Source organism: Xenopus laevis, chromosome 6L (assembly GCF_017654675.1).
Source record: "Xenopus laevis strain J_2021 chromosome 6L, Xenopus_laevis_v10.1, whole genome shotgun sequence".
Lineage (NCBI taxonomy): Eukaryota > Metazoa > Chordata > Amphibia > Anura > Pipidae > Xenopus > Xenopus laevis.
The window spans coordinates 104,614,962-104,640,869 of NC_054381.1; the positions used below are offsets into that span (position 1 = coordinate 104,614,962).

Sequence of the window (25,908 nt, forward strand, 5' to 3'; positions counted from 1 at the left end):
TTTGAGGAAGGGTGAATTAAGATGATATACCTCCCCAAGTTTCTCTATATATTCTATAACACTCTGTTCACTATACCCTACTTGTCTTTTAGAATCCTAATTCCATTTATCTGGGCCAACAGTTCTGGGCAGATGTGGAATTCTCTCCCTGAATCAGTCATACTGGTTGATACATTAGATAGTGTTAAGAAGGGGTGGATGGCTTTTTAGCAAGTGAGGGAATACAGGGTTATGGAAGATAGCTCATAGTACAAGTTGATCCAGCCTCCTTCCCTGGCTTGCCTTCAGCTTTTGGCACATCACAGCGCATATCCCATATGCAGCGCATTATACAACCGCCATCTTAATGACATGGACCACAGAAGAATAGATGTGTATTTCACTAAACAAAGTTAGCAATCACATACAGCAAGGGTAGCTTCATTTAATTATTCAGACTTAGGCTTAAGGGTTTTCTTGTCCTTTAAGTACAAATAAATACAAAATAGATTTATGGTGAAGATTTAGTGCTAAGTGTTAGAGACAAGCAGAAAGAGGTTCCTGCCCTGTAGAACGAACACCGACTAAGTGGTGGGTAAACTCCCCAAATAAGTGCTGTAGTTTACACTGGTTATCATTGTGCTTTAAGTGCCAGAACTGGATCACATTATTAAAGTGCTCCAAGTGGTAGCCTTTAAGTTAATGTTTAAAGAGAGTGAGAGAAGATTCTTGGAGGATTTCAGGTATGGCATTCTAAATGCGAGGAGCAGGAATCAGCTGTGTTAGTGGATGGTGTGACCAAGGAGTCGACCAGGAATGTATGGAGACAAAAGAGAAGAGATGTAGTAAGAAGAAGCAGAGGAAGGATGGGCTTTGACATTATGAGGAGTTTATAAGTTATTCTTTGCTTAATGGGAAACCAAGATAAGCATTTCAGCAGTATAGGAGCCTGTTCTCTCTTAGATGAGAGGAGAAGTCTGAAAGCAGAATTTAATACAGACTGTAGTGAGGAGAGGTGGGTGTTAAGGAGGACAATAAGTAGCAGATTACAGTAGTCTAGGCTGGATAGGATGAGAGAATGAATGAGCATTTTAATTTGCATGTGTGTATCGGCCTCAGGCCATAATTCTCTGAAGGAGTGTATCTATGTCTGCACTCGCCTACGTTTATGTCTTTCAGATAAGGAATATATTTAGGAGGGGGTCACAAAATAACCCTAAACCTTTCCTCATAACAAATACATACGTTTAAACCTTACCTCTCCAAAATAAACAGAAACTATTGTAACTAACTTGTTAAAGGGATACTGTCATGGGGAAACGTTTAACTTGTTAAAGGGATACTGTCAAAATGAATCTGTTAATAGTGCTGCTCCAGCAGAATTCTGCACTGAAATCCATTTCTCAAAAGACACAGATTTTTTTATATTCAATTTTGAAATCTGACATGGGGCTAGACATATTGTCAATTTCCCAGCTGCCCCAAGTCATGTGACTTGTGCTCTGATAAACTTCAATCACTCTTTACTGCTGTACTGCAAGTTGGAGTGATATCACCCCCCTCCCTTTCCCCCCCCCCAGCGGCCAAACAAAAGAACAATGGGAAGGTAACCAGATAGCAGCTCCCTTACACAAGATAACAGCTGCTTGGTAGATCTAAGAACAGCACTCAATAGTAAAAACCCATGTCCCACTGAGACACATTCAGTTACATTGAGAAGGAAAAACAGCAGCCTGCCAGAAAGCATTTCTCTCCTCTCACATGACCAGGGGCAGCTGGGAAATTGACAAAATGTCTAGCCCCATGTCAGATTTCAAAATTGAATATAAAAAAATCTGTTTGCTCTTTTGAGAAATGGATTTCAGTGCAGAATTCTGCTGGAGTAGCACTATTAACTGATACGTTTTGAAAAAAACATGTTTTCCGATGACAGGATCCCTTTAAACTGAACAGTCTGGTGATGTTGGTAGGCTTGTTTCTGGTGAAATAGCTGATATTTGCCTTCCACTTTTAATGCATTGATTTATAGAATTCACAGTTGATCTGTCATTTTACTAAAAGTGGAAAGACTGAGAAACAACTAAAAGCTTTAAGAAGTTCAGAGGCCTCAGCTGGATTCAGAAACACCCCCTCAGCAATATCAATTTTATTTGCCTTGTCTGAGTGCATGCAGAGTACAAAGGCAGCAGACTATCTTTAAAGTGTCTTCTGACCTAATTTAAATGATCTTTTATTGAGGATGAGATTAGGGCATTTTTTCTTATTTGAAAGATATGATGCTTTCTTTAGCCAAAGAATCCATCCTGACAAAGAATTGTGAGTTGCCATAGCAAAGAATTTTGTATGCAGTAAAAGCATATTTATCATAGTAACTGTTATAGAGCAAGTTATCTTGCCCTTTAGTATTTTATTGCAGTTGCTCTCATTTGGGACAGCATTTTGGTCTAGCTGATTTTTTTATTAAAATGTATTTTCTGTTCTCCTTTTAAGTAAAGCTGGAAGATCATATGCATTTTGGGATTTATAGAACTTGGCCAGTGTATTTTCCATTGTCCTATTCCAATTGTCACTTAGCACAGCAACATGGATGATAAATGGAGATCAATCTATGGGGTACAGCTGAAAATGAGTTATTGATATATATAGACTAAACAGACTGAAAAACAGTTGTACAAAATATAATAATAAAATCAACAACACAGATTTATATAATATGTTATAGAATGACCAATTCCAAGCAACCTTTCAATTAACTCTTTCCAGCATTCAAATGGGGGTCATTGACCCCATCTGAAACACAAATGCTCTGTAAAGCTACTTTTTTATTTGTTATTGTTACATCTTATTACTCAACTCTCTATTCAGGTCCTCTCCTATTCATATTTGTCTGTTATTTAAATCAATGTATGGTTGCTAGGGCAATTTGGATCCTAGCAACCAGATTGCTGAAATTTAACGACCTACACTAAGGGGCAGATGTATTATGTAGTGTAAAAAATGATGCGATAATTCTACACACAACAGGCTTCACCATAAAAAAAATTTTTACGCGTTTTTTCTTATAGTGACATCCTGTAAGAAATTACTTACAAAGGTCTAAATGCAATGTAAAGTAATGGCGGAAAATCTGGCATTTCCATGGTGTAAAATAAAACGCACCTTGATTAATTCGCTACCTCTACAGAATAAGATGAACATTCTCAGTTCATAAAGGGAATCTGTCACCTGAGGACAGTCATCTGCTGTAGTTAACAGTCCCAAGTCCAATGAAAAAGTCTGATGTTTTTTTCTTATTAGTGCCTGTAATGATCTCCTACTTTTGCGGAGATCTATTTCTTAGCCCTAAGCAAAGTTAGACTTATTAAAACGTACCTCCTTGTGGAGAATAAGAGGGAGGCTGTTAGCTCTGCCAATGTATTTAGTTTATGTCTGGCCTAGAGAGAGAGAGAGAGCATGCACATATACAGTAAATATGCTGGGTCGTCTGATCATAGGCAGTTTGTGTGCAAGTGAACTTTGTGCAGACTGTTTTCTGTAGATTTTTTTAAATTGTTCACAGTTTACATTGATCCCTACATCCTATACATTCTCCTTGAAAGTGTTCATTGAATTGATGAGTTTACCAAGGTTCTAAATACTTTGCAAAGTGTGGTATGCTGACAAACCCTGTTTAAATTGAGCGGTGTGTTACTGTACAATAATTCTGCATTCATGCACCTTTTGCTTCACCCAAAATGCTTTATAAAAACTGTGATTAAAAGTAAATACCATAGGCCTGATTTGTGAGGAACCAGTTGCCATTAACTTTGTGTCCCTGCAAAAATCTTTTTGCATAATCGTAAATATGCATGCTGTATTGCATATATTCAAAGGAAAATGCATAATTGCACAGTTTTTTATACTACATTCAGAATTACATTCATTCAGCATATTATCAGTTTTCTGGTTATGACATTATGATGGAATTTTATCAAAATCCATCATAGGGTATCCATATCAATTGAATCACACCAAGCAGACAGCAGCCATTTTGTGTTTAGATCATGCCAAAAACTTGTTTATGTGCCAAAATAGTGTACCTGATGCCCATGCCCACTCACTGGCCACACAATTAGATGTTGAAGACAGAGGGGGAATGTGGAGATTGTAGTGACAACTAGGAAAGCTGTAATTGCCTGCCCCACATCTATGCCTAAGGTATAAAGGAGGTGCAGTCTATATATAGAGTTGCCACATTTCCGGAAAAAAATACCAGTCTTCCTATATATTTAACTTTTTTCCCTATTAATAACATTGGGATCAACCATGATTTTTACTGGCCAGGTGGTAACACTATCTATATATGATTGACAGCTGAGAGTTTTAAACCAGTTTATAACCGGCATGAATGTTTTAATAAGAAAAAAAATTTGTGTTTCATGTTTAATTTTAAAAGGACTTTTATTATACAGCTTTTTATGTCTGGATGACAGGTCACCTTTAAAGGGGAACAAAACTTTCCCAATGGATTTTTTTTCTGCTGCTGTTTTCTGCCTGATGGAAGCTGTGCTCAAATGCTCAGTGTGGATTTGCCTATACAGTTTTGTCCATAAACATTCCGGTTGCAAGAATGTTCTTCCTCTAAATGCAGAATGCATTCCTAAGCAGATAGAATGCAAAGTATTTCCTAGGTTCTATGGAATGCAATGAATTCTTCATTCAGCACTGTGAACCTTTCAAATTGCACTGAATACTGAACTAGCTATACTGTAGAAATGACTTGGTTTGCCAACCACACTATCACAATATACACCCTTCTTAAAATAACATTTAAAAGGAATCCATATTCAACATTTGGCTGGTGAAAATGTTTCTGTTCATTTAATCCAATATTTTATTGTGCCCCACAACTTGACTTTACTGAAAACTTGCTTATGGTGTTGACCCATATAAATACTAGGAAATACACTAATAATAATAATTTAAATAAGTCTTTATGTAACCAAGATGGATGTCCCTCTTTGTTGACTATTTGTCTATTGTAAGAAAAAGGGTTATTTTTTCCAATAAAGAATCTAGCTTATTTCTAAGTAAAAGTACAGTCAGAAGATGTACTTTTCCTATTGACCTTTGTCCTACGATATAAAAGCTAAGAAATATGACTTAAAAGTATTTTATTGCTTCTTACTAAATGGCGTAGCCCTTTGAAAAGTCTGTTTTGTGCCTGTAACTCATCAACTGGTGCAAGCTGTATTAGAAGCACATCAATATATTCTAGTTGGCATGTATATAACCCGGAGCAAGGGACCTGGTGTTTTATGTTTGTTAGATAAGTGCCAACATGCTCATCCTCTTGTCTCTTTAACACCCAGTACTTTGATGCAACCGTACTTTTTATTTACTTGTATTTATTATTAACCCCCCTATTAATATATTGTTCTGCTGTACAGTGCTTCAAGCATAAGAAGCACTATAAAAGGGGTGGTTCAATTTCAAATTAACTTTTAGTATGTGATAGAATGGCCAACTGCAAACAACTTTCAATTGGTTTTCATTTTTATTTTTTATAGTTTTTATATTAATTTCCTTGTTCTGACTCTCTCAAGCTTTCAAATGGAGGTCACTAACCCCATTTAAACAACAAATGCTCTGTAAGGCTACAAATATATTGTTACTAAATAGCTAAAATTGCAAACTGGAGAGCTGCTGAATAAAAAGCTAAATACTGTAACTCCAAAGCCACAAATAATAAAAAAAGAGAACCAATTGCAAATTGTCTCAGAATATCACTCTCTTCACCATACTAAAAGTTAATGTAAAAATGAACAACATTTTTAATAGAACCATTCATTCATACATATACAGTATTTATCATTTGTTATTTTATTCCTTGTGTTCACCTTTATAAAAAGTTAAAGAACATTTTGGACTGTATGGGTAAGTTTCTCTTGCCCCCTTTAACCCTCTTTTTTTTTTTTAACTCTTTGGCTCTGACGATGCTGCCCCCCCCCCTTCGTTCTGACTCCTATTCTCGAATCACCTAAAGAAGAGAAACTTTTTTCATTCATTTTCAAATTATCTAATTTCCTTGGACTAATCGGGTTGTGTTAGACTTATCTGATGAAAACCAAAAGTAATTGAAGAAATGTGTTCTTCTTATCTGTCTTAAATTCTTGCTAAGAAAGAGCGCAACCTCTAGCCAAATGTTCCTCTGTCAGACACAAAGTATAAAGCAGCATATAAAAGAAGAGATAAAGCATAAATAGAATTTTGTGAGGCTGATTCTATCAAGATGTCTCTTCTGTGTATATGCATGCTTCTAATTCTAGGGTTGTACTGTTTAAGAAGATAACTTTTTGTTGAAAAGTGTACTAGAATAAGTTTTGCAGAATAAAGAAGTGATAGGGATGATCAATTTAAAAAACTAAACCACCAGAAAACTAAACCACCAGCAATGTTAAGTCCCCACTGGCCCCCAGAATTCTGGGGTAAGACTGTGCGGAGGGGGCCAACGGAGAGGGGCCAGTGGGGACTTTTCGGGGGGTTTAGTTCTCCCTTATGCTACTAAAATGCCTTACCCTTTAAGCAAAACAGAGATTGTCTATCCATACATTGCAATATAAGGAAAAAGATGTCTCAATGTACTAAATATATTGATAATGGTTTGAGTGCATTATACATTATTTTTTTTATTAACTCTGCATTTCTGTTTTGTATGTCTGCGCACTATAAATATGTTATAGCAACTATGCAATGTCCATAAGTCTATATTGGACATCCAGGCATAAACACAAACTCATAATCTATGGTGGTTTATTAATGATGCCAGAATTAAATTTTATTATGTCATTGGTGCCAGAAGCGGAGTTTCAGGGGCCGCTGCAGTTCCCCCCTCGCTCTGTGCTTTCAACTATTAGCATTGGAGCGGGTCCGGGGTACATCTCTAGTGCAGTGAGCACTATTGCGCTTGCTGCACTAGCAGAGCTGAATTTCTGGGGCCATATTGGTGGGTTAGATTGGCCCCAATTGCGCAGAATCCATTATATAGCCAAATTCAAATTCAAAATGAATATCAAATTCATGAGCATCCCTATACTGTGTCATAAACTGGTGGCTGCTACAGAGTCCCTATTTACATTTGGCCCTAAACATGTTGCAGATCAATGCACCTTCAGTCTCGTAAAATATTACAAAACCAACCATGGAAATTTCTTTCTTCAACTAAAAGCATATGAGCTACTGTAGTTAGGCCATGGCCCATGATTAGCAATAACTCTTAGTCCAGTATTACACTAGACATAGTGATCGCCATGCCTCATACAGTGGGTTTGTTTCATAACATGGACCAGGCACTAGATTAAAATTGTGGATAGTTGAATTTATATTATATATATGTTATATATGTACAGCAGAACAATAAATTAATAGAACAAACAGGGGTCAATGCATTATCAAATACAAATAAAAATACAAGTAGAGTTACATGAAATATTAAGTGTTAAAGAGACAAGAGAAAGAAGTCCCTGGCCCGTAGATCTTACAACCTAATCTTTATTTACCAAGTTAATTTTCTTCAGAGTTTATCCCTCTGCATATTCACAGAAATAATATTTAAATATCGTCCTTTTTGTAACAACAAAAATATTAACTTTAAATGAGAAAATATTTTTTTTACTAATTGCTATATGGGTTTCCTGAATACGCAATATATCACTTGTATACTCTTTTACCCAGTTCATAAAATGTTTACTCATTTTGTGGGTTTTTTAAGTCCTTGACATTAGATTTCGAATTTTTCAATTTTTTTATGTCAAATTCGACTAGGGAGTTATCCAAATTCTATTTGATTCGAGAATTTGATTTTTATCATACTCTGGCCCTTTAAGAATTCAAATTTGACTATTCCACCCAAAACCAGCCGATTTGCTGTATAAGTCAGTGGGAGACGTCCAGGGATCAATTTGGTGATGTTTGCAGTAGGGATGCACCGAATTCGGGATTCGGCCAGGTTTCTGCCTTTTTCAGCAGGATTCTGCCGAATACTTCTGCCAGGCCGAACCAAATCCTAATTTGCATATGCAAATTAGAGGCCGTGAGGGAAATCGCGTGACTTTTTGTCACAAAACAAGAAAGCAAAAAAAGTTTTCACCTTTCAACCCCTAATTTGCTTATGCAAATTAGGGTTCAGTTCGGTATTCGGCCAAATCTTTCGCAAAGGATTCGGGGGTTCGAATTTGGTGCATCCCTAGTTTGCAGCCTTCCTAATATTCAAGTTTTTTTAAAGAAAATAACTTGAATTGAGTTTTCGGGTCGATCATATTCACCAGAGTTTAGAAAATTGAATTTTTATAATAAATTTCGGTCATTTATTATAATTTGAGTTGTTTATGGGAGTTTTAAAAAACTCACATGAATATGAAATTCGACCCTTGATAAATGTGCCTCTAAGTGCTTTAATATATTGAACTTTTCCTGGAGTAATGTAGCAAAACTTGTTCAATTTGCGGTTGCAGTAAACCAGTCTTTTCTAGGGTAGTAAAAATTGCAAACATAAACTGTGAATTAGGATTAAACAAGTAAACAAAGACACCCAATAACAGCTTGGATGGCTTGTCTTGTTGGACAGTTAGTCATACTGTACCTAATTACATGAATGAGTGGCTCCTGTGAAGAGCTCCACATATAAATTACATTTTGTTGTCAAACTTCACTGATACTGTTAAATCGGTATGACTACAGTAGCGCCAAACAAGCCGATATTTTGTCTGTCTGTAAAACATTTTGTACCTGCTTTGAGGTGCGCGCAATTGTTTCTGCAGCTTTATCTTCTCAGTCTTGTTCACAATCTCCTTCAAAGTTCAGAGGCTACTGGCCATCCTGCTTGCTATGATTGATGGGCTGCCTGTCTGATGTCAAATGCTAGATAAGGCTCAAGGGTGGTTTAACCCTTAAATATATACATGCTTGTTCAGAAATTACCCTCAGAGCACAAGGGAGTAAGACGGCCAGAGGCTGCTGAACTTGGAAGGAGATTGCAAACAAGATAGCAGAAACAATCTTGTGTACCTCACAGCAGGTACAACATTTTTAACTGCTATACATTATAAAATCGTTTTATTTAGTAATAGGAACCTATATATGCATTTTTAACATTGACTTTAGATCCCTTTATGGATTTGGCTCATTTATGCACTTGGATTCGATCAACTCAGAATCATTCTGAAAAGGCCAAATTAGGGTCAGACCAAGCCGGCTCCCCCGATTGGCTGTGCCGATGTGTTTGCGATTGCTCATCAGGGGAAGGGCGGTTTGTAGTCGAGGAAGTCAGGAGGGGGCCCTGTGACTGAGAGGAGGTCTTTTTTGGGTTGCATTCCCGGTGGGCCCCAATGCTCCAGTCTGACCCTGGGCTGAATCCCAGCCACCTCTCAAACTGAATCCTGAATTCAGTGCATCACTAGCTATTATAAGTGTGTCTTCAATGCATGTGTATAAACTGCATGTTTTGTAAGCATAGTTAAAACCATTGGAGGGCCTTGCTCTTGCTGTTTATGCTGTGGGTGCAGTGTATAGAGAGTACATTTCAGTGCACACTTTTTTTCAACATGTTGGTGTTTCATTAAAACAAATACAAAAAGTTACCATGAAGGCCACCAACATGAAAATGCAGATTATGACTTCTAAAGGCCACCGCAGAGTGATACGATGTTGCTCAACAGCACAGTTTATCAAGAGCTGCAGAAAATAAAATTATAGTAATAGTAGTTTTGAGAGGTGCTGACTGAAGCAATTTCAGCAACATAACCTTTCCTTTCTATATATATATGGGCTGTGTATGTGTAGTCTTGTGTCAAGGACAGAAATGTATGTTTAGAAAGCACAAAGGGACATTTTGACTTCATGTTTGTAGGACGATAGAATCCATCTACTGAACAATAGGGAAAAGAAAATCCGCGGGCTGTCTGGAAAATTGCCACATTCCTTTCATAACTGTAGAATTTCTGCCATAGCGAATCCCACCAGTTGTACATCACAGAGCTTTTTGTTTTTTCCTTGATTCTCTGTGGCTTAAGTGAACTTCAGGGCCTAACTAGGAGTCGTCTAACAATAAAAGGGGCTGTGACAAATTTTAGACCCACGCAGTTTCATGGTGACAATGTGGGCAGTAGCCCAGTTGAAAATCTGTTCCAACCACCTCATTCATTCAAGCGGCTGAATTTACTTAAATCACCATCATCATTATTAAATGTGCTTAAGCCAGGTTTAATTTGTATTTTTGCAACAGTACAAGCATAAGTGTTCATTTTGTTGTTGTTTCTCTTACATATGGGCTATGGTAACGTCACAGCCCTAAAAGTTTGAAAAGTATTTAATTTACTTCATATCCATTTAATAGCACCTACTTTATTTTCCTATATATACCTTGACATTTTATAAAGCTATTTCTGCCTTTATAATGTGTTTATGTGCCCAATACTTACAGAATATCTTGCAGTGTTAAATATTTACCTGAGAATCTCATCTGTGCCATAAATATCAGCATCCCAAGAGATCTCTGTCTGGGCCATGCATTGGAAAGTTAGATAATGCATTAATTCAGCCCTGAAGGGATTTCAGGGGAAAAACAGCTAGTGCTGTGATACGAGAAGTGACAAAAAACTCATTTTTATTTCTATTTGTTATGTTTCCAGAAGAGGAAACTATAAATTATAGCAACCTTTTAGCAACCACGTTGACATTTAAACCATCATTCTGTTCATTGTTGGGTGGCATAAAAAACTGGCTCTTGAGATCATTTTGAAATGGAAAGTTTCCGATTCAGCTGTTTAGGTGAATACACATAATCTATCATTACCTATCTCACATTGCTTCCATTTTGTATACTTTTCTCACCTTCCCTCATAGTTACCAGACGCCACAGGGATGATCAGATCTATACATTAAATGATTGTGCACAGAAGTATTCCTTGATTAGGTTTCATTGTCTCTTTAATATTTTTCAAGTATAGTGGGAATCTTCTTCATTAGCTGTGTCGGCCCCGTCCACTAGCTCTGTTATACTTCTATAAAGATCTTACCAACATGATCCTGCTACATTTTGTCTCAACCATTGTCTTGATTCCTTTCATAATATCCTCCTTATCCACTCCTAAACACATCCCCTCTGTTGAGTGCGAAATACAAGAAATCAGGCAGTCAAGTGGATGTGGTCTCAAAAATGACTGGGAGTTTGTCCAGCCAGAAGAAAAAGGTCAGTGTAAATATTAAACAAAGTGGAATCAAGACCAAACCCTTCAAATTTGCTCATAACTTGACTGATCTAGTATACATCCTACTTGGTTCAATTCATCTGCAAGATTTCCACGTGTCCCAAAAGTTCTCCTTTGGCTACAATAATTTGCCTACTATTTTGCCTTTTTCTAGTCTGAAATTATCAGATTACTATGTGGTTATAGGAGTAAGTGACCACAGCAACCACATGAGTGATTTCTAGAGGCTTTTGATTAATTATTTTTTTTATTGCATATATTTGTACTCAGACCCTTTTCTATTCATCGATCATACTGTCATAGCCCTAGAAACTAGGTAGTTGTCCAAAACTGGCAGCTGCACAGCACCTCCTTTATCTCAGTGTTAAAATACTTAAATTTGCCCTCCTGTGTGTTTCAATTCTGTTAACTGGGAGTAGCTTGGAAGCACCGGTACATTACAGTAAGTTATGCCATATTCTATGATCTCTACTCTGAGGCTTAAATATTAAACACATGCACTGTACAAACCGCTTACAACTTGCAGGAACAATATGTTGAGAACTGAACTCCAGTTTAGGGTAAAATGGGCTCAGAAACTGCATACCTCCCAACATTTTGGAACTAGAAAGAGGGACAAAAAGTTTTGTCACATGTAGTGTGTAGCCATGACCATTTTTGTGGTCACATCCCCTGATTACCATATTCATTTTACAAAATTTGACAGGTTATGAAAGTTTGAACACATTTCTTTAGTTTTTATGTGTTATTACAGTTTTGCTAATGAATTTGAATTTAAGCTGCAAGTTAGTTTCCCCAAGAGACCATCTTATCTTAAACTGTTACAATTGCTTCTTCGCTTCTCTTAAATTGTTACAAACGTATCTATTTATTTTGGGCTCTCTGCCAAAAGCTAATTGAGTTAGAAACTTTGATCTCCTGCACTGAACAGCCAGAAAAAGATACAAAGAGAAAGTCGGGACATTTCAGTAATAAACCCAAGACTGCGGGCTGAGCTGTCAAAATCGTGACTGTCCCTCAAAAAACGGGACAGTTGGGAGGTATGGAAATGGTGTTAGGTGGCATAGGAAGGAATATAGATATGTTCTGAATAAATAAAAATAGCAGCATCAGTGTAAATTAACAATAGAAAACAGAAATTGTAGGCACAGTTTTTATGGAGCAAAAATATAAAGAAATCTATGTTACTATGTATATAATCTCATAAGCTTCTTACAGGCCACTTTTACTGTTCTGCATGTTGCATCTTTATAGGACAGTCTACTCTACATCATTATTAAGTATTTGTCACCATATATGTCCAATAATTTAACATTTCTCTTTCTCATTTTAAAATGCATTTAAAACATTATATATTATTTGTGGGGGGAAAAATCTGCACTGTGCCTTAAATATCCTTTGTCTTAACTAATGCATCTATTTTTATCAAACAAAGAGAAGACTGTGTACAATTATTAGTATGCTGGGAGCGCCAGTGTTTTGCTGAGTTTAAACTACAATACTTGTTTGTTTCTTTGGTAACAATTATAAATGTATGTACATACATACAAACATTATATATATAGTAAATAGAAAAATATACATTCAAATAAAGGAATATGGTGGAAACAAGTGTATGATCAGGGCCGGATTTACATAGTTGGCGCCCCTAGGCCCACTGCCGTTTGTCGCCCCTGTCCCATCTTTATTCGTGCAAATTTTCATCATCTGGGGATGGTGCACAGGAAATTTAAAAAATTATTGTATCTCCTGAGCATCCCCAGTGTTTTTGAACCAATGTGGGTGTGGTTGGGCAGCATGCCGCCCCCTTAAAATCCTGCCGCCCTAGGCCCGGGCCTAGGTGGCCTTTCAACAAATCCGGGCTTGTGTATGATATAGCAAGCTGACAGTGGAGAGAACAGGTTGGATAAAACAAGCAGAGTGCAAGTGCAGATTATTAGATTCAGTATTGGGAATTTGGGATGGCAATATATGTATTTGCAAATTCCTACTGTGTGCTGTACCAGTTCATCTTTTATAACCGTTCTTACTAGCAGCCCGACATTTATTCATTCTGTGTCAGTGTTTGCTCATACAAAATGATAAGCCACTGCCACCTGCTAAAGTGAATGCACAGTGCCATATCATTCCATATGCCAAAAAAATATAGCGCTATAGAAAGGGCCAATATATGCCTTCATTCAACATAAGCCTGAAAATGAGGGCATGTGCTGCAGATGCATTCTGCTTTTTAAATGGCAAAAAAAAAATCTGTTGGATATTGTTCCATAATGCACAGTTAAGATGAACACTACTTTGAGATTCCGTATCATTAGTTCCTTAAAGCCATTGTAGGAGTACGAAAAGTTATATAATTCACATTTTCCTAGTTTACCAACCCCTGTATAATAAAGCCTTCACAATAATACTTAATAATGGAGAGTAAGCGGGAAGTAATAACATATTGGCGCAGATTTATCAATGGTCGAATTTCGAGGTGATAGGAGTTTTTTTTAAACTCCCTTCACCTCGAAATTCGGATAAAAAAAGACCAACGAAATTTATTGAAAAAAAAAAATCTAATTTTTTAACTTTGGGTGAATAGGCTGTGTTCAATTCGAATTCGGATCGTATTCAATCGAATTCGAATCAAAGTATTTTCAAGTCCACCAAATGACTCCAAATGGGTTCTAGGAGGGCCCCCATAGGCTAAAACAGCAATTTGGCAGGTTTTAGATGGCGAATAGTCAGTAAAATTTTTAAAGAGACAGTACATAGTTTTCAAATTTGGACCATTCCCTAGTCAAAGTACACTAAAATTACCTCGAAATTCGAAATTAAAAATTGGAATTTTAACTTGTACCCTTGATAAATCTGCCACTAAATATAAAACCATGATCATAGGATGAAAAAATATGAAATGTATTTTACTACAATACTTATTTATTTGGAAAATATTGATTCGTTTTGACCATGTGTGTATATTGCTGCTTTAAAGGGATTGTTCACCTTTAAATTAACTGTGGTATAGTGAATTATATTCTGAGACAATTTGCAATTGTTTTTCACAATTTGTGGTTTTTCGGTTATTTAGCTTTCTATTCAGCAGCTCTCCAGTTTGCAAAGTCAGCAATCTGGTTGATAAGGTCCAAATTACCTTAGCAACCATGCACTGATTTAAATAAGAGAGAGGAGTATAAATATGAGAGGACCTGAATAGAATGGTGAGTAATAAAAAGCAGCAATATGTATCAATTTCTAGCTTTACAGGGCATTTGTTTTTCAGATGGGGTCAGTGACCCCCATTTGAAAGCTGGAAAGACTTCGAAGAAGAAGGCAAATAATTTTAAAAAAACTCTAAAAAATGAAGACCAATTGAAAATCTGCTTAGAATTTGTCATTCTATAACATAATAAAAGTTAACTTAAAGGTGAACCACTCCTTTAATTAAGTGTTGTTGTGTCCTTTAAAGGCAAGGATTTGTGATATCCAGAACAGAGGAAATTAGCAAGCTGTCATGAAATACCACATTTTCAGCTTTTCCACATTTTCACAGTACGTGGAATTGCTCAATCGTCGTTGTTATAGGTTTGTAGCATGTACACCTGAACCCATATCTTCTTTGGTGAGCTACTGACTTACATTCAGCATAATATTGTCCATTTTGCTTTATTACATGTTTGCTTGTCTGTTAACCAAAGCAGCTAAAATCATTGAATTGAATGTAGGTGGGAGGTGGTTTAAAATAGTGTTATCAGTATCTGGAGAAAATCAAAATACACACCTTTAAAATGCAGCTCACTATTTAAAGATGTGGACAGTGTAAAATCAAAAGTAAGAAGAACAATACTTTATAAATAGAAATTTTGTTTTACACCACTTTTTTAGTGTAATGCCTTTTTCTAGCAGTTTTCTTTGCATTGGCCAAGCTAAAGAAAGCATCTCCTTGTGAACTGTGTAATGATGTGGTTGCCTGTACCTCCCCCATGCACATGTCCAATCAAGAATAGTTTCTACTGTTGTTCATATTGCAGTACACAGGATCTGTATCCTGGATAGTTTACCCCTAACTGGGAATGGTCTGAAGTAAGTATAGATTAAAGATGTCTATACCCAGGTGATTGGATGTGCTCTCTGTCCAGTGGTCCCACAGACCTAATGGATTTGAGTGCAGAGTCAAAGTACACTCAGGAGTCTTAAAGGAGAAGGAAGGTAAATTTTATTTTGGGTGCCAAAAGTAAGGCACCCTCAACTGATCACATTTAATTACCTGACACCCTGGTGGTGCTCTTATCAGCAGAAAACTGCATCGGGCTGGGGTTATTCCAGCGAGCACCACGGAGCGATCATTTCCTGCTTCTTCATTCTTATTGCGGCTGCGCATGTGCAGTAGCATGAAAAGCTGGACTTATGCTTCTGCCCTGGGAAATTTGAAGAAAGAAGAAGCAGGAAGAGGATGGCTCCATGGTACTCGCTGGAAGAACCCTGAGCCAGTGCAGTTTACTGCTGATAGAAGCATTGGGGTGTCAGCTAAGTAAATGTGATAATTTGGGGTGCCTAATATTTGGCTCCCCAAGTATAAAATGACTTTCCTTCTTCTTTAAATGATCATATAAACTTTAGTCAGCACTGGAAAGGAAGGTCATTGTGATGTTTGTATAAACATTGGCAGGGCTGGATTTACGTAGTGGGCGCCCCTAGGCCCACTGCTATTCGTCGCCCCTGTCCCCTCCCCTTTATTCGTGCAAATTTTCATCATCTGGACCGGAGCAATGGGGATTGGTGCATGGGAATTTAAAAAACTATTGTATCTCCAGCGCATCCCCAGTGTTTTTGAACCAATGTGGGTGTGGTTGGGCAGCATGCCGCCCCCCCCCCCCTAAAATCCTGCCGGCCTTGGTGGCCTTTCCACAAATCTGGGCCTGAACATTGAAAAACCCTCGGCCTGTACATAATGCTTCCTGTTGTTGGTACCGTGTGTCATGAGTCTACGTTGCAGTCATGTCTGGCCTGAGAATCTTAATAGGTCCTGGCATTTCAGTTCCATAGAGGCCCAAACAGCCCCCCACCAGCCCAATAAATATTGACTGTCTATGGCATCTTACAGCAGCCTCTCTGGCATTTACCAGAACCCACAGATTACTGCTTCAGGCCCATGTACCTGCCTGTGCCCAGATAATTAGTGGTGCTTGCGAAGCAAAGCATCACTACTGTTATCTTGCAAACTTATTTTTTAGTGGTGCTTGCGAAGCAAAGCATCACTACTGTTATCTTGCAAACTTATTAGTGGTGCTTGCGAAGCAAAGCATCACTACTGTTATCTTGCAAACTTATTTTTATTAGTGGTGCTTGCGAAGCAAAGCATCACTACTGTTATCTTGCAAACTTATTTTTTTAGTGGTGCTTGCGAAGCAAAGCATCACTACTGTTATTTAGTGGTGCTTGCGAAGCAAAGCATCACTACTGTTATCTTGCAAACTTATTTTTATTTAGTGGTGCTTGCGAAGCAAAGCATCACTACTGTTATCTTGCAAACTTATTTAGTGGTGCTTGCGAAGCAAAGCATCACTACTGTTATCTTGCAAACTTATTTTTATTTAGTGGTGCTTGCGAAGCAAAGCATCACTACTGTTATCTTGCAATTTAGTGGTGCTTGCGAAGCAAAGCATCACTACTGTTATCTTGCAAACTTATTTTTATTCTTCTTCCGTATGAAAGTTTGGCGCGTAACTAGTCCCGCACCGTTTGTCCTAGACCCATGAATGAGGTGTCAAATCGTGCGGCTTAATCGGGAATGGGGTGGTATGACTTTTCTAAGGGGTGGGTGGTTAATTGCCCCTTGCGGGGGCAATTAACCACCCCGAAAAGTCCCATAGATTAACATTGAGGCCAACTTTTGACGGATTCTAGCGCAGAGAGGGAATCTTGTAGAAACGTTAAATTTACCACATTTGAAGAGGTTTGCGACCTGTGTCAGATGATACCCCACACGAGGGTATAAGTTTTACCCCCGGGGCAGGAGAGGTCCCCAAATTTGCCCCATTGACTTATAATGGGGAATTTATCGAATAATTAGTTTGTCGCAGACCCATGAATGAGGTGTCAAACCGTTCAGCTTATTCGGGAATGGGGTGTTGTGACTTTTCTGTCCTATTTTGGGGACCCAAAAAAGTGAGCGGAGCCGAAACAACCAATCAGATTTTCCCTATTGACTTCAATGAGAAAATGTAAACAGCTGTAATTCTCACAGTAATAAATCCAGAGCTCCCAAATTTGGCACCGTGGGTCACTGGGTGACTGCGGCCAAAATTTACAAAAAGTGGGCGGAGTCTACAACAGCCAATCAAATTTCAGCCATTCAATTAAATAGGAAAATTTTAAACTGCTGCCGCTCTTAGACGGTTAATGGCAGCCTCCTCAAAATTGGCACAGTTGGTCACTGGGGGACTGGGATTAAAATTAAGAAAAGTGGGTGGAGCCAAAACCAACCAATCAGATTTCTTTGATTGGTTTTAATGGGAAAAATTAAGAAGGCTGCCATTCTCTCAGTATTGATGTCAGGGACCTTGAATATCACAAATGTGGTCGCTGGGGGTTTCCACTTCAAGTTTAGAAAAAGTGGGCGGAGCCACCAACAACCAATCAAATTTCATTCATTGATTTTCAATAGAAAAAAATAGAAATGCTGCCATTTTTACACATTAAATGACAGCATTCCCAAACTTTGGTATGTTAGTCACTGAGTGACTGTGGTTCACAATTAGGAAAAAAAGGGGCGGGGCAACAACAGCCAATCAGATTTCAGCCTTTGACCTTAATGAAAAATGATAAACTGCTGCTATTATCACGGTTTAAATGCTAGGTGTACCAAACTTGGCTCAATTACTCACTGGGTGACTGCGGTCAAAATTTAGGAAAAGTGGGTGGAGCCATAAACAGCCAATCCGTTTACACCTATTGACTTCAATGTAAAATTTTTGATTACCGCCGTTCTCACAGTTTTAAAACCGGAGGCCCCAAACTTGGCACTGACCATGACTAGGTAACTGGGGTTAAAATTCAGAAAAATGGGCGGAGCTTAAGACAGCCAATCAAATTTTACCTAACGCTATTCAATGGGAATATTTAAATTCCTGTCATTCTTACACTGTTAATGTAAGAGTGCTCAAACTTGGTCCATTTGGTGACTGGGTTGCAAATTTTTAAAAGTGGGCGGAGCCAAAAATAGCCAGTTTGTTTGGATTGATTTCAATGGTAAAATTTGGTTGGCTTTAAATTTCACCGGTTTAATCCGGATTCTACCGACTTTGTGTACTCTCTAGGCACCAGGGGCGACTGGGCAAGACACCCAACATATATGGGGGGCCTGAGTTTTGCCACGGCAAGCACCACTCACATTTTCTTCAGGAAATGTACCTCTCTAGTTCAATTATATCATCCTTAGTTTTCAGCATTACTAGCTCTCCCTACTAAAAGATTACACTTTGAACCAAAAGCTATGTTTTCCCATTAATATTTTTCTTTGGTTGGTAACACCTTCTTCTTCCAAGGACAGCTACAATCTCATATTTTTCTGTATTATTTCAGCTTTAATTGCCTGTCACGATATGCTTAGAGACGTGAATAATGCAGTGCGTTAGCTGAGCACAATTAGCCTCTGCCAGCAATTTCAAAAGAAAGAAAAAAGCTACTAATGGCGACCATTCCCACAGCAGTCCTCTGTTACAGTAATTACAGTACACCCATTCTTCCAGTTGTCTTCCTTCAAAGGTTTTCTATTTTAGCACCTGTGTTATGTCACCTTCAGCTCAATATGCACCCAAACTCATTTGGCCTTCATTTTAGAGCATATGCATTGCTTCACACCAAAGGCTTATGTGTGAGGGCATAACTTTCAGTACAGCAATGACATGTGGCCCTTGTGATATTGCTGACCTTATAATGCTTACAGAATAGAATAAATGCCCATTGGTGGTCAGTGGTTCACTTATATATATTACATTTATTAAGGTTCATATTGGAAATTCACATTTCGAGTTGGATTTTTGGTCAAAACTCACAAATTCAAGTTGGGAATAATCCAAACTCGAATTCAAGATTTATCATAACTGTATCCTGGGAACAATTCGAATTAGAGTATTTGCCACCTTTTTTTCAAAGAAAAAACTCAATTCGAATTTGATTTGAGTTTTCGGGTCAGTAATATTAGTTTGAGTTTTAGATATTCAATTTCTTTCTTAAATAAGATACTATTTGAATTTCGAGGTAATTTGAGTTCACTAGAATTAAAAAAAAATGGAAAATATTCGATCTTTGATAAATGTGCCCCCAACAGTCAGAGCTTTTAAATATTTAAAGCGAATTGCATACTGTTTGTCAGAAGAGAATACATTTTCCTTCTGTTAGCCACAGTTTTGGTGAATGAATATATATGTTCATGCAGTTTTGAATACACCGTTTCTTTCTCAAGATATCTCAGCGTTGCTGGTCTTTTTTGATGTGTGTTTGTGTATATATATATATATATATACACGGCCGTTCCTTCCATGAGGCAAGGTGAGAACCTTGCCTCAGGCGGCAGTGAACGGCCAGTTACAAGGGGCGGCAAAATGCCGCCTCCTGTAACTTTAAGAGCTTTAAGAAATTCAGCTCTGCTAGTGCATAAAGGGCAGTACGCACTCATTGCACTAGTGATGCTGCCCCTTTTGACCCGCTCCGACGCTAAACTTTTAAACGCGGAGCAGGAGAGGGGGGCAGCATCGCGGTTGCTGCCTCAGGCGGCAGTTGCCCACGGATCGCCCCTGTATATATATCATCTCAAAATGATTGAGAACCAGCACACCCATAAAAATCTTCACACATTTATATTTGAAACACCACATCTGAGTCCAGCATTTCGGTCCATATTAGGAACTTTTTCAAGGATAATATTATGTCATCTCAACAAACTCTAAATACAAGTGCTACAACCAACCAATAAGTGCTAAGTATTCAAATCAGTCCAATAATCAAATACACATTTATATATATATATATATATATATATATATATATATATATATATATATATATATACATATATATATACATATACATACATAAATACAAAAATACACAAACTTCCTCAGGGTGTTATTTTACTTAATATTTTGGGATCATAGCTTACATAATAAGGTAAAAAGCGAACATGGCTATTAATCTGAGATATTAACTAAGACACGTAACTTATAGGTGACTAATGCAACCATTCCTACCTGGAAGTATGCATAGTAATGCTATAAAATTGCAAAATACATTTCTTAAACAAGTAACTTTATATGCGACTACCCAAATATCTAAGCTTAATATTATTTTATATTTCAAACACATTGAGGGAACTCTGTCTGATCTACATAAAACTCAGGGCAGAGAGAATGAAGGCAGCATTGTTTGCTTTTTACAGCCTTGCATTCACATCTCACACTTATTATTTGCAGCAGATGTGAACCAGAACAATGGGACCTCCTCTAAGAGCACGGCGGTGACTGACTCCACAAGCACAGAAGACCCCAAGAATGACTGGACGGATGCCAACCCATCTGACTCTGCCTCTCGCCCACATCTGGTCCGCCTTTTTTCCCGAGATGCACCAGGAAGAGAGGACAACACCTTCAAAGATCGGCCCTCTGAGTCAGATGAGCTTCAAACCATCCCAGAGGACAGTGCACCAACTTCAGAAGACTCGGATTTGATGGCATCACAGAAACATTCTCGTGGGCACGGATCAAAGCAAATGGCAACTGCAAGCACCTCCGATCACTCTAGGCATGGGTATGGAGCCCATGGAAGGCACAGGGACTCGGGTCTGCTTGACTCACTGGGCAGGTTCTTTGGAGGGGAGAGAGCTGTTCCTAGAAAGGGATCAGGAAAGGTGAGCTCTGAGGAATAGAAAGGAAACTAACACGGGATTAAAGAGGAAAACCATGTATTAGGTTTGTCTAAGAAACTGTCATAGCTGCAATTGTTAGTAACTAATTAGAGCATAAGTACTGTTTATGTAAGTGGGTTATTGCTTGCTGATGCAATTTAGCTTCGAAGGCCCAGATTTTTGTTTCAGGTACAGATAATTAACTATATATATATATATATATATGTATGTCTATTGCTGGCTTGTATTCCTTTTTTCAGAAGAGTTTAGCTCGGTTACCAATGTGGCTTTAGCAACAATCTTGCCCAACTGCGATAACTTTATAAACCTCATAGATGCGATTGTGACTTTTGTGACAATTGGCTTTGTGTGTTCCTGTATTATAGATTTTATATGCTGTTTGAATTTTTCTGTCCAGAGCTGTGCAGTGCCTTATATCCTGCAACACACGCTTCAAAGCTTCAATGATTTTTTTATGTATTTAAATTATTACTGCAAAAAAAAAAAAGTTATGTAACAAATAACTGACAACAAAGTCTTTTTCTGAGATGTAAAAAAAAAAGTAATGGATCAAAGCGCAAAACACAGTAACTGCACGTTTTTGGCTCACAAATCTGTGAAATGCAATGTTTTGCACGTTGCTCTTTCCCAGAGTTTATGTGCCGGGTATCAGATTTGGAGTTCATGAGATCTCTCTTACCGGGCAACCAGTATGATCAAATGACATTTGCCTTTTTAGCTTATTATTGTCGTGTGTATGATAAAGCTAAAGCATATTATCTTTATTTTTCTATGTCAGACATGATTGTATGTAATCTTCAGTGTTGTGTTCACTTAGAGTAGAAGGTTTTGGTAAAGCAGAAAAGCAATTCTCTCTCTCTCTCTCTCTCTCTCTCGAGAGAGAGAGAGAGAGAGAGAGAGAGAGAGAGAGAGAGAGAGAGAGAGAGAGAGAGAGATACTGTATATAGAGAGATATATATATCTATATATATATTGCACTCTATCTGAATCATCCCAAATCCCTCTGTGAAATAATCAACCTTTATTAAGATACAAATGTTAGTGTCCCAGGACCGAAACGTTGCAACACTAACATGTGTATCTAAATAAAGGTTGATTATTTCACAGTGCTGGTCCTTGGCTGGTTCATTCTGAATTTGAAGTATATACGGTATATATAGTCTAATAGAAGGACCCGCACTCCAACTTAACGTGAATCAAGTGTGTTTTATTTTAATGCATATCCATAAAACACCCTTGATTCACGTTAAATTGGAGTGCGGGTCCTTCTATTAGACTGTATAATGAAACTTTGACCCTTGCACCTGTAATCGACTTCAATCTGGTAAGAGTGCAGACACTGGGCATAAAGTGTGTGTGTGTATATATATATATATATATATATATATTTACAAATTGCCCATATGTATGCAATTATTTCTATTGAAAAGCTTTGTTTGATTTAGGAAAAATGTATATATGCTCCTGCTGTTGGAATCTTCTTTCGGCAGTCTAGAACATTTCAAACCATGTATTTAATGAAGGTGTTTACCGTAGACTTGCTGGGATGAATTATATATATATATATATATATATATATATATATATATATATATATATATATATATATATATATATATAAACCTGCTTATACATAGATTTCTGATCTTGCTAGGCTTCTCAGCCCCATTGCCTATGATGAAACTGCTTGAATGGGTAGTATGGTGTTTTTTATTAAAATACCTGATTTACGGGTACCTAATTTTTTTAATCTGGTGTTGTGGCCGGCATAGTAAGGGATAGTAGTATCAGTAAGTGCGCACTTGGAGCTTTGACACTGTGCTGAGGAAACCTCTGGAGCCATTGTTGAACAAACTGAAATATCATACCTGTGTGTCTTAAGCTCTTCACTTCACAAAGCATTTGATTGGAGACTATTAGGTCTGTTTTGGTGAGAAATCTAGTGTGTGACATAAGCCTTACTGTCAGTGCTGCTGGAACTTTGTTATCTCAGGATTCATACTGGGGGCTATTGAAGATGCAAAGCCTTTTCTTTGGTCAGCATCACAAGGGAAGTTAGTTGTTCAGCTGCAGAGGTTTCTTCATCATATGTCAGTTCATCAGTACAAATAATGTGCATGCTAAATCTAGGCACCCATAGAGAATGAACCCAGGGCATGTTAGCATGTTAGTAATGCATAGGGCGAGTCAGTTAATGCCATAATAATATAGATTTGACCGGTCCTTTTATTCTTGCTTTTAAATTGCTAAACTGGTGGACAGAAAATTGCATGTTTAATGTGTATTAATGGGTGTTTAAACCCATGGAAGGCATTTAGACTACAAGAGTGGCCCTTAAGATTCAAAGTGCACTCTCTAATTTGTTCCTAGGTAAAGCTGTTCATGGCAGCTTGTGGCAAAAAAAAACTATTTGTTTTCCTTACTGTGTTCAAATACATTTACATTAAATTTAGCTGAATAAAACCCATGGTTTTTACTGGCGAACCAATTGCACAAGAATAAGAATGCAAAGCAAGAACAGCAAACTGTAAATACTGCCTTTTCTTTTTAATATTTAGTATAATAATTAATGTGAATAGACTGACAAAGAGTTACTAAAACTCCGAAAGTAACTGAACAAAGCAAGTTTGGGGAACGATTCTAATCTATATACATCTATAAATAACTGCCACTGTTTATTGTCTTAGTATAGTTATAGGTAGAAGATGTAAGTGTAATCCTATGTTGTCCTATTAAATATATATATATATATATATATATATATATATATATATATATATATATATATATATATATATATATATATATATATATAGAACCCTTTGTGCAATCTCTTACATTGCTCTCATCTAGAGGACTTGATAAAACTAGTGTCATATATTCTTGGTTCATATATGTATACTAAGTGATGTTGTTCCTCTCTGGGCCATGTGATACATTGTTAAAGGAACAGTAACCCCAAAAATATCCTGTGCCTTTTCTCGTTTTTCAGCTTGAATGGCTGCCCCCATGGCTACACAGCAGCTTGTTTATATAAACTATAGTAGAGTTGCTGATTCAGACACACCAGTTTCCTTTAAAACACTTTCATTTTTGGTGTTACTGTTCCTGTAACCTGGGTATGATACATGCAGATGAATGGTCTGGAGTGCATCCATATAGGTGGCTCTAGGCGTGCTAGCCTTTTCTTTTGATACCATTGCAAATTGTATTATACCATTACTAGGCCAGGGGATCCGTCCGCACTGTTGAGTGTGCGCATATGGTACAGCCAACATATTTTCTCTGCATTTTATAGATGCAGCTGTTAAAAACAAAAGAATCTCTACGGGTACCTGTACATATACTGTAAACTGTCAGGGCATAGGCAGCCTCAAATGCCAGCATCCTGAGCCAGATATTGACTGGAGAACCGCACTTTGCCTGTTCCTGTGCTACTCACTGCCAGACAACCCGCTTGTACCCAAGACATTCGCATTAGCAGGGATTTCAGCTGGAATTTGTGTAATGGAGTTTACTGTGCCCATATGAATTCATTAAATCATTAGATGGAGAGCTGTTCTAAATATCATACAGACAATATCCATTAATCCTGTTGTATTTATTGCTTTCCTTGCTGCCTTTACCCTTTCCTGCTTCTAACAAGGACTCCTCAAGATAGCGGGTCATAACAAATTCTGCAGTCAGGCTCCCGGCAAGTTATGCAATGTAATTAGAAGTGGTCCCTTGTGCAATCAAGGGCATCGCATTGTTAGTGTCATTATGGTGACCCATTCATCTCAGGCCTCTTCAGAACAAGCTGTCTCTTTGTCTCACTGGCTTGTTTAATCACTGGCAAGCAGCACAAACATGTTCTTTAAAAAAGAGCAAATTCAGAACTCGAACCATCTGAAGCTGATATTAGGCTGGGAAATGAATTGCCTGTCACTCTCATTCTATTTGTTGGGTTTCAATAGAACGTTGATAAATGCATTAAAAAAAAAAAACAGTACTTTAAAATACAGATTTTTGCCAAACTCAGGGTGGCGCAGTCACAAGCAATTATATTCAGCATTTTAGGACTCCAGTTAGAAGTAATTATGTTGAAGGCTAAATCTAGCTGCTATTTAATTCTTGTTAGCAGGAGACAAGGCACGGGGATGACTGGCAGCTTTGTTTTTCTACAAAAATGCTTTTTTTTTCTTACTCAAAGTCCGCTTTTAGTGGCATAGTACGTGCATCTATAATATATCAGCTGGAATGATGCTCACTCAGGAAATCTCAGCATGTTTTTCCTTAAACACCCTTTAATATGATCTCAGGGCGCTAATGAACTAAGCTCATAATGACAAGCTGACGACTACTGGAATATTAGCAAGGACTGCACGGGTTGGGGGATTTAAGCTTCTGCCAAGCTTAGTTTCCAGCTCATCTGGGGTCCAAATGTACTGCTACAAATATTCTATACTTGGCATCTATAGATTTAACCAGTGTGCAGATGGGATGTATTATTCTTACACATTTTCTTATACTTCTATGCCTGGGCCGGCAGTGCTGTATTGGTGGTTCGGCATATACAAGTGTAAGAGTTGCTCTCATCTTATCAACACTGGTCACTAACCCATAGCATCCAGACATTTGATTTCAATTTAATGGATTGGTTGATTGTGTAGGTGCATAATTGCCCCGTGTTTGATACATTAATGTTTTTTATAGCCAGCATGTACTGAATTACAAAGTGGCATAACATCACCTTCCTCAAAAAAAATATTTGGGGCCTCACTTTCATGTCATGTT

The 25,908-nt window shown here is 37.7% G+C and overlaps 1 protein-coding gene across 4 annotated transcripts in view; it reads left to right on the forward strand.

Annotated features, from left to right (window-relative positions):
* The window catches only part of mbp.L (myelin basic protein L homeolog), a 115,072-nt gene that overhangs the window by 62,282 nt on the left and 26,882 nt on the right, over positions 1 to 25,908 (forward strand). For 2 of the 4 annotated variants that reach the window (XM_018266683.2, XM_018266687.2), the window contains one exon: positions 20,681 to 21,114. In XM_018266683.2, coding sequence (XP_018122172.1) covers positions 20,681 to 21,114 — 434 coding nt within the window. 4 annotated transcript variants of the gene reach the window in all.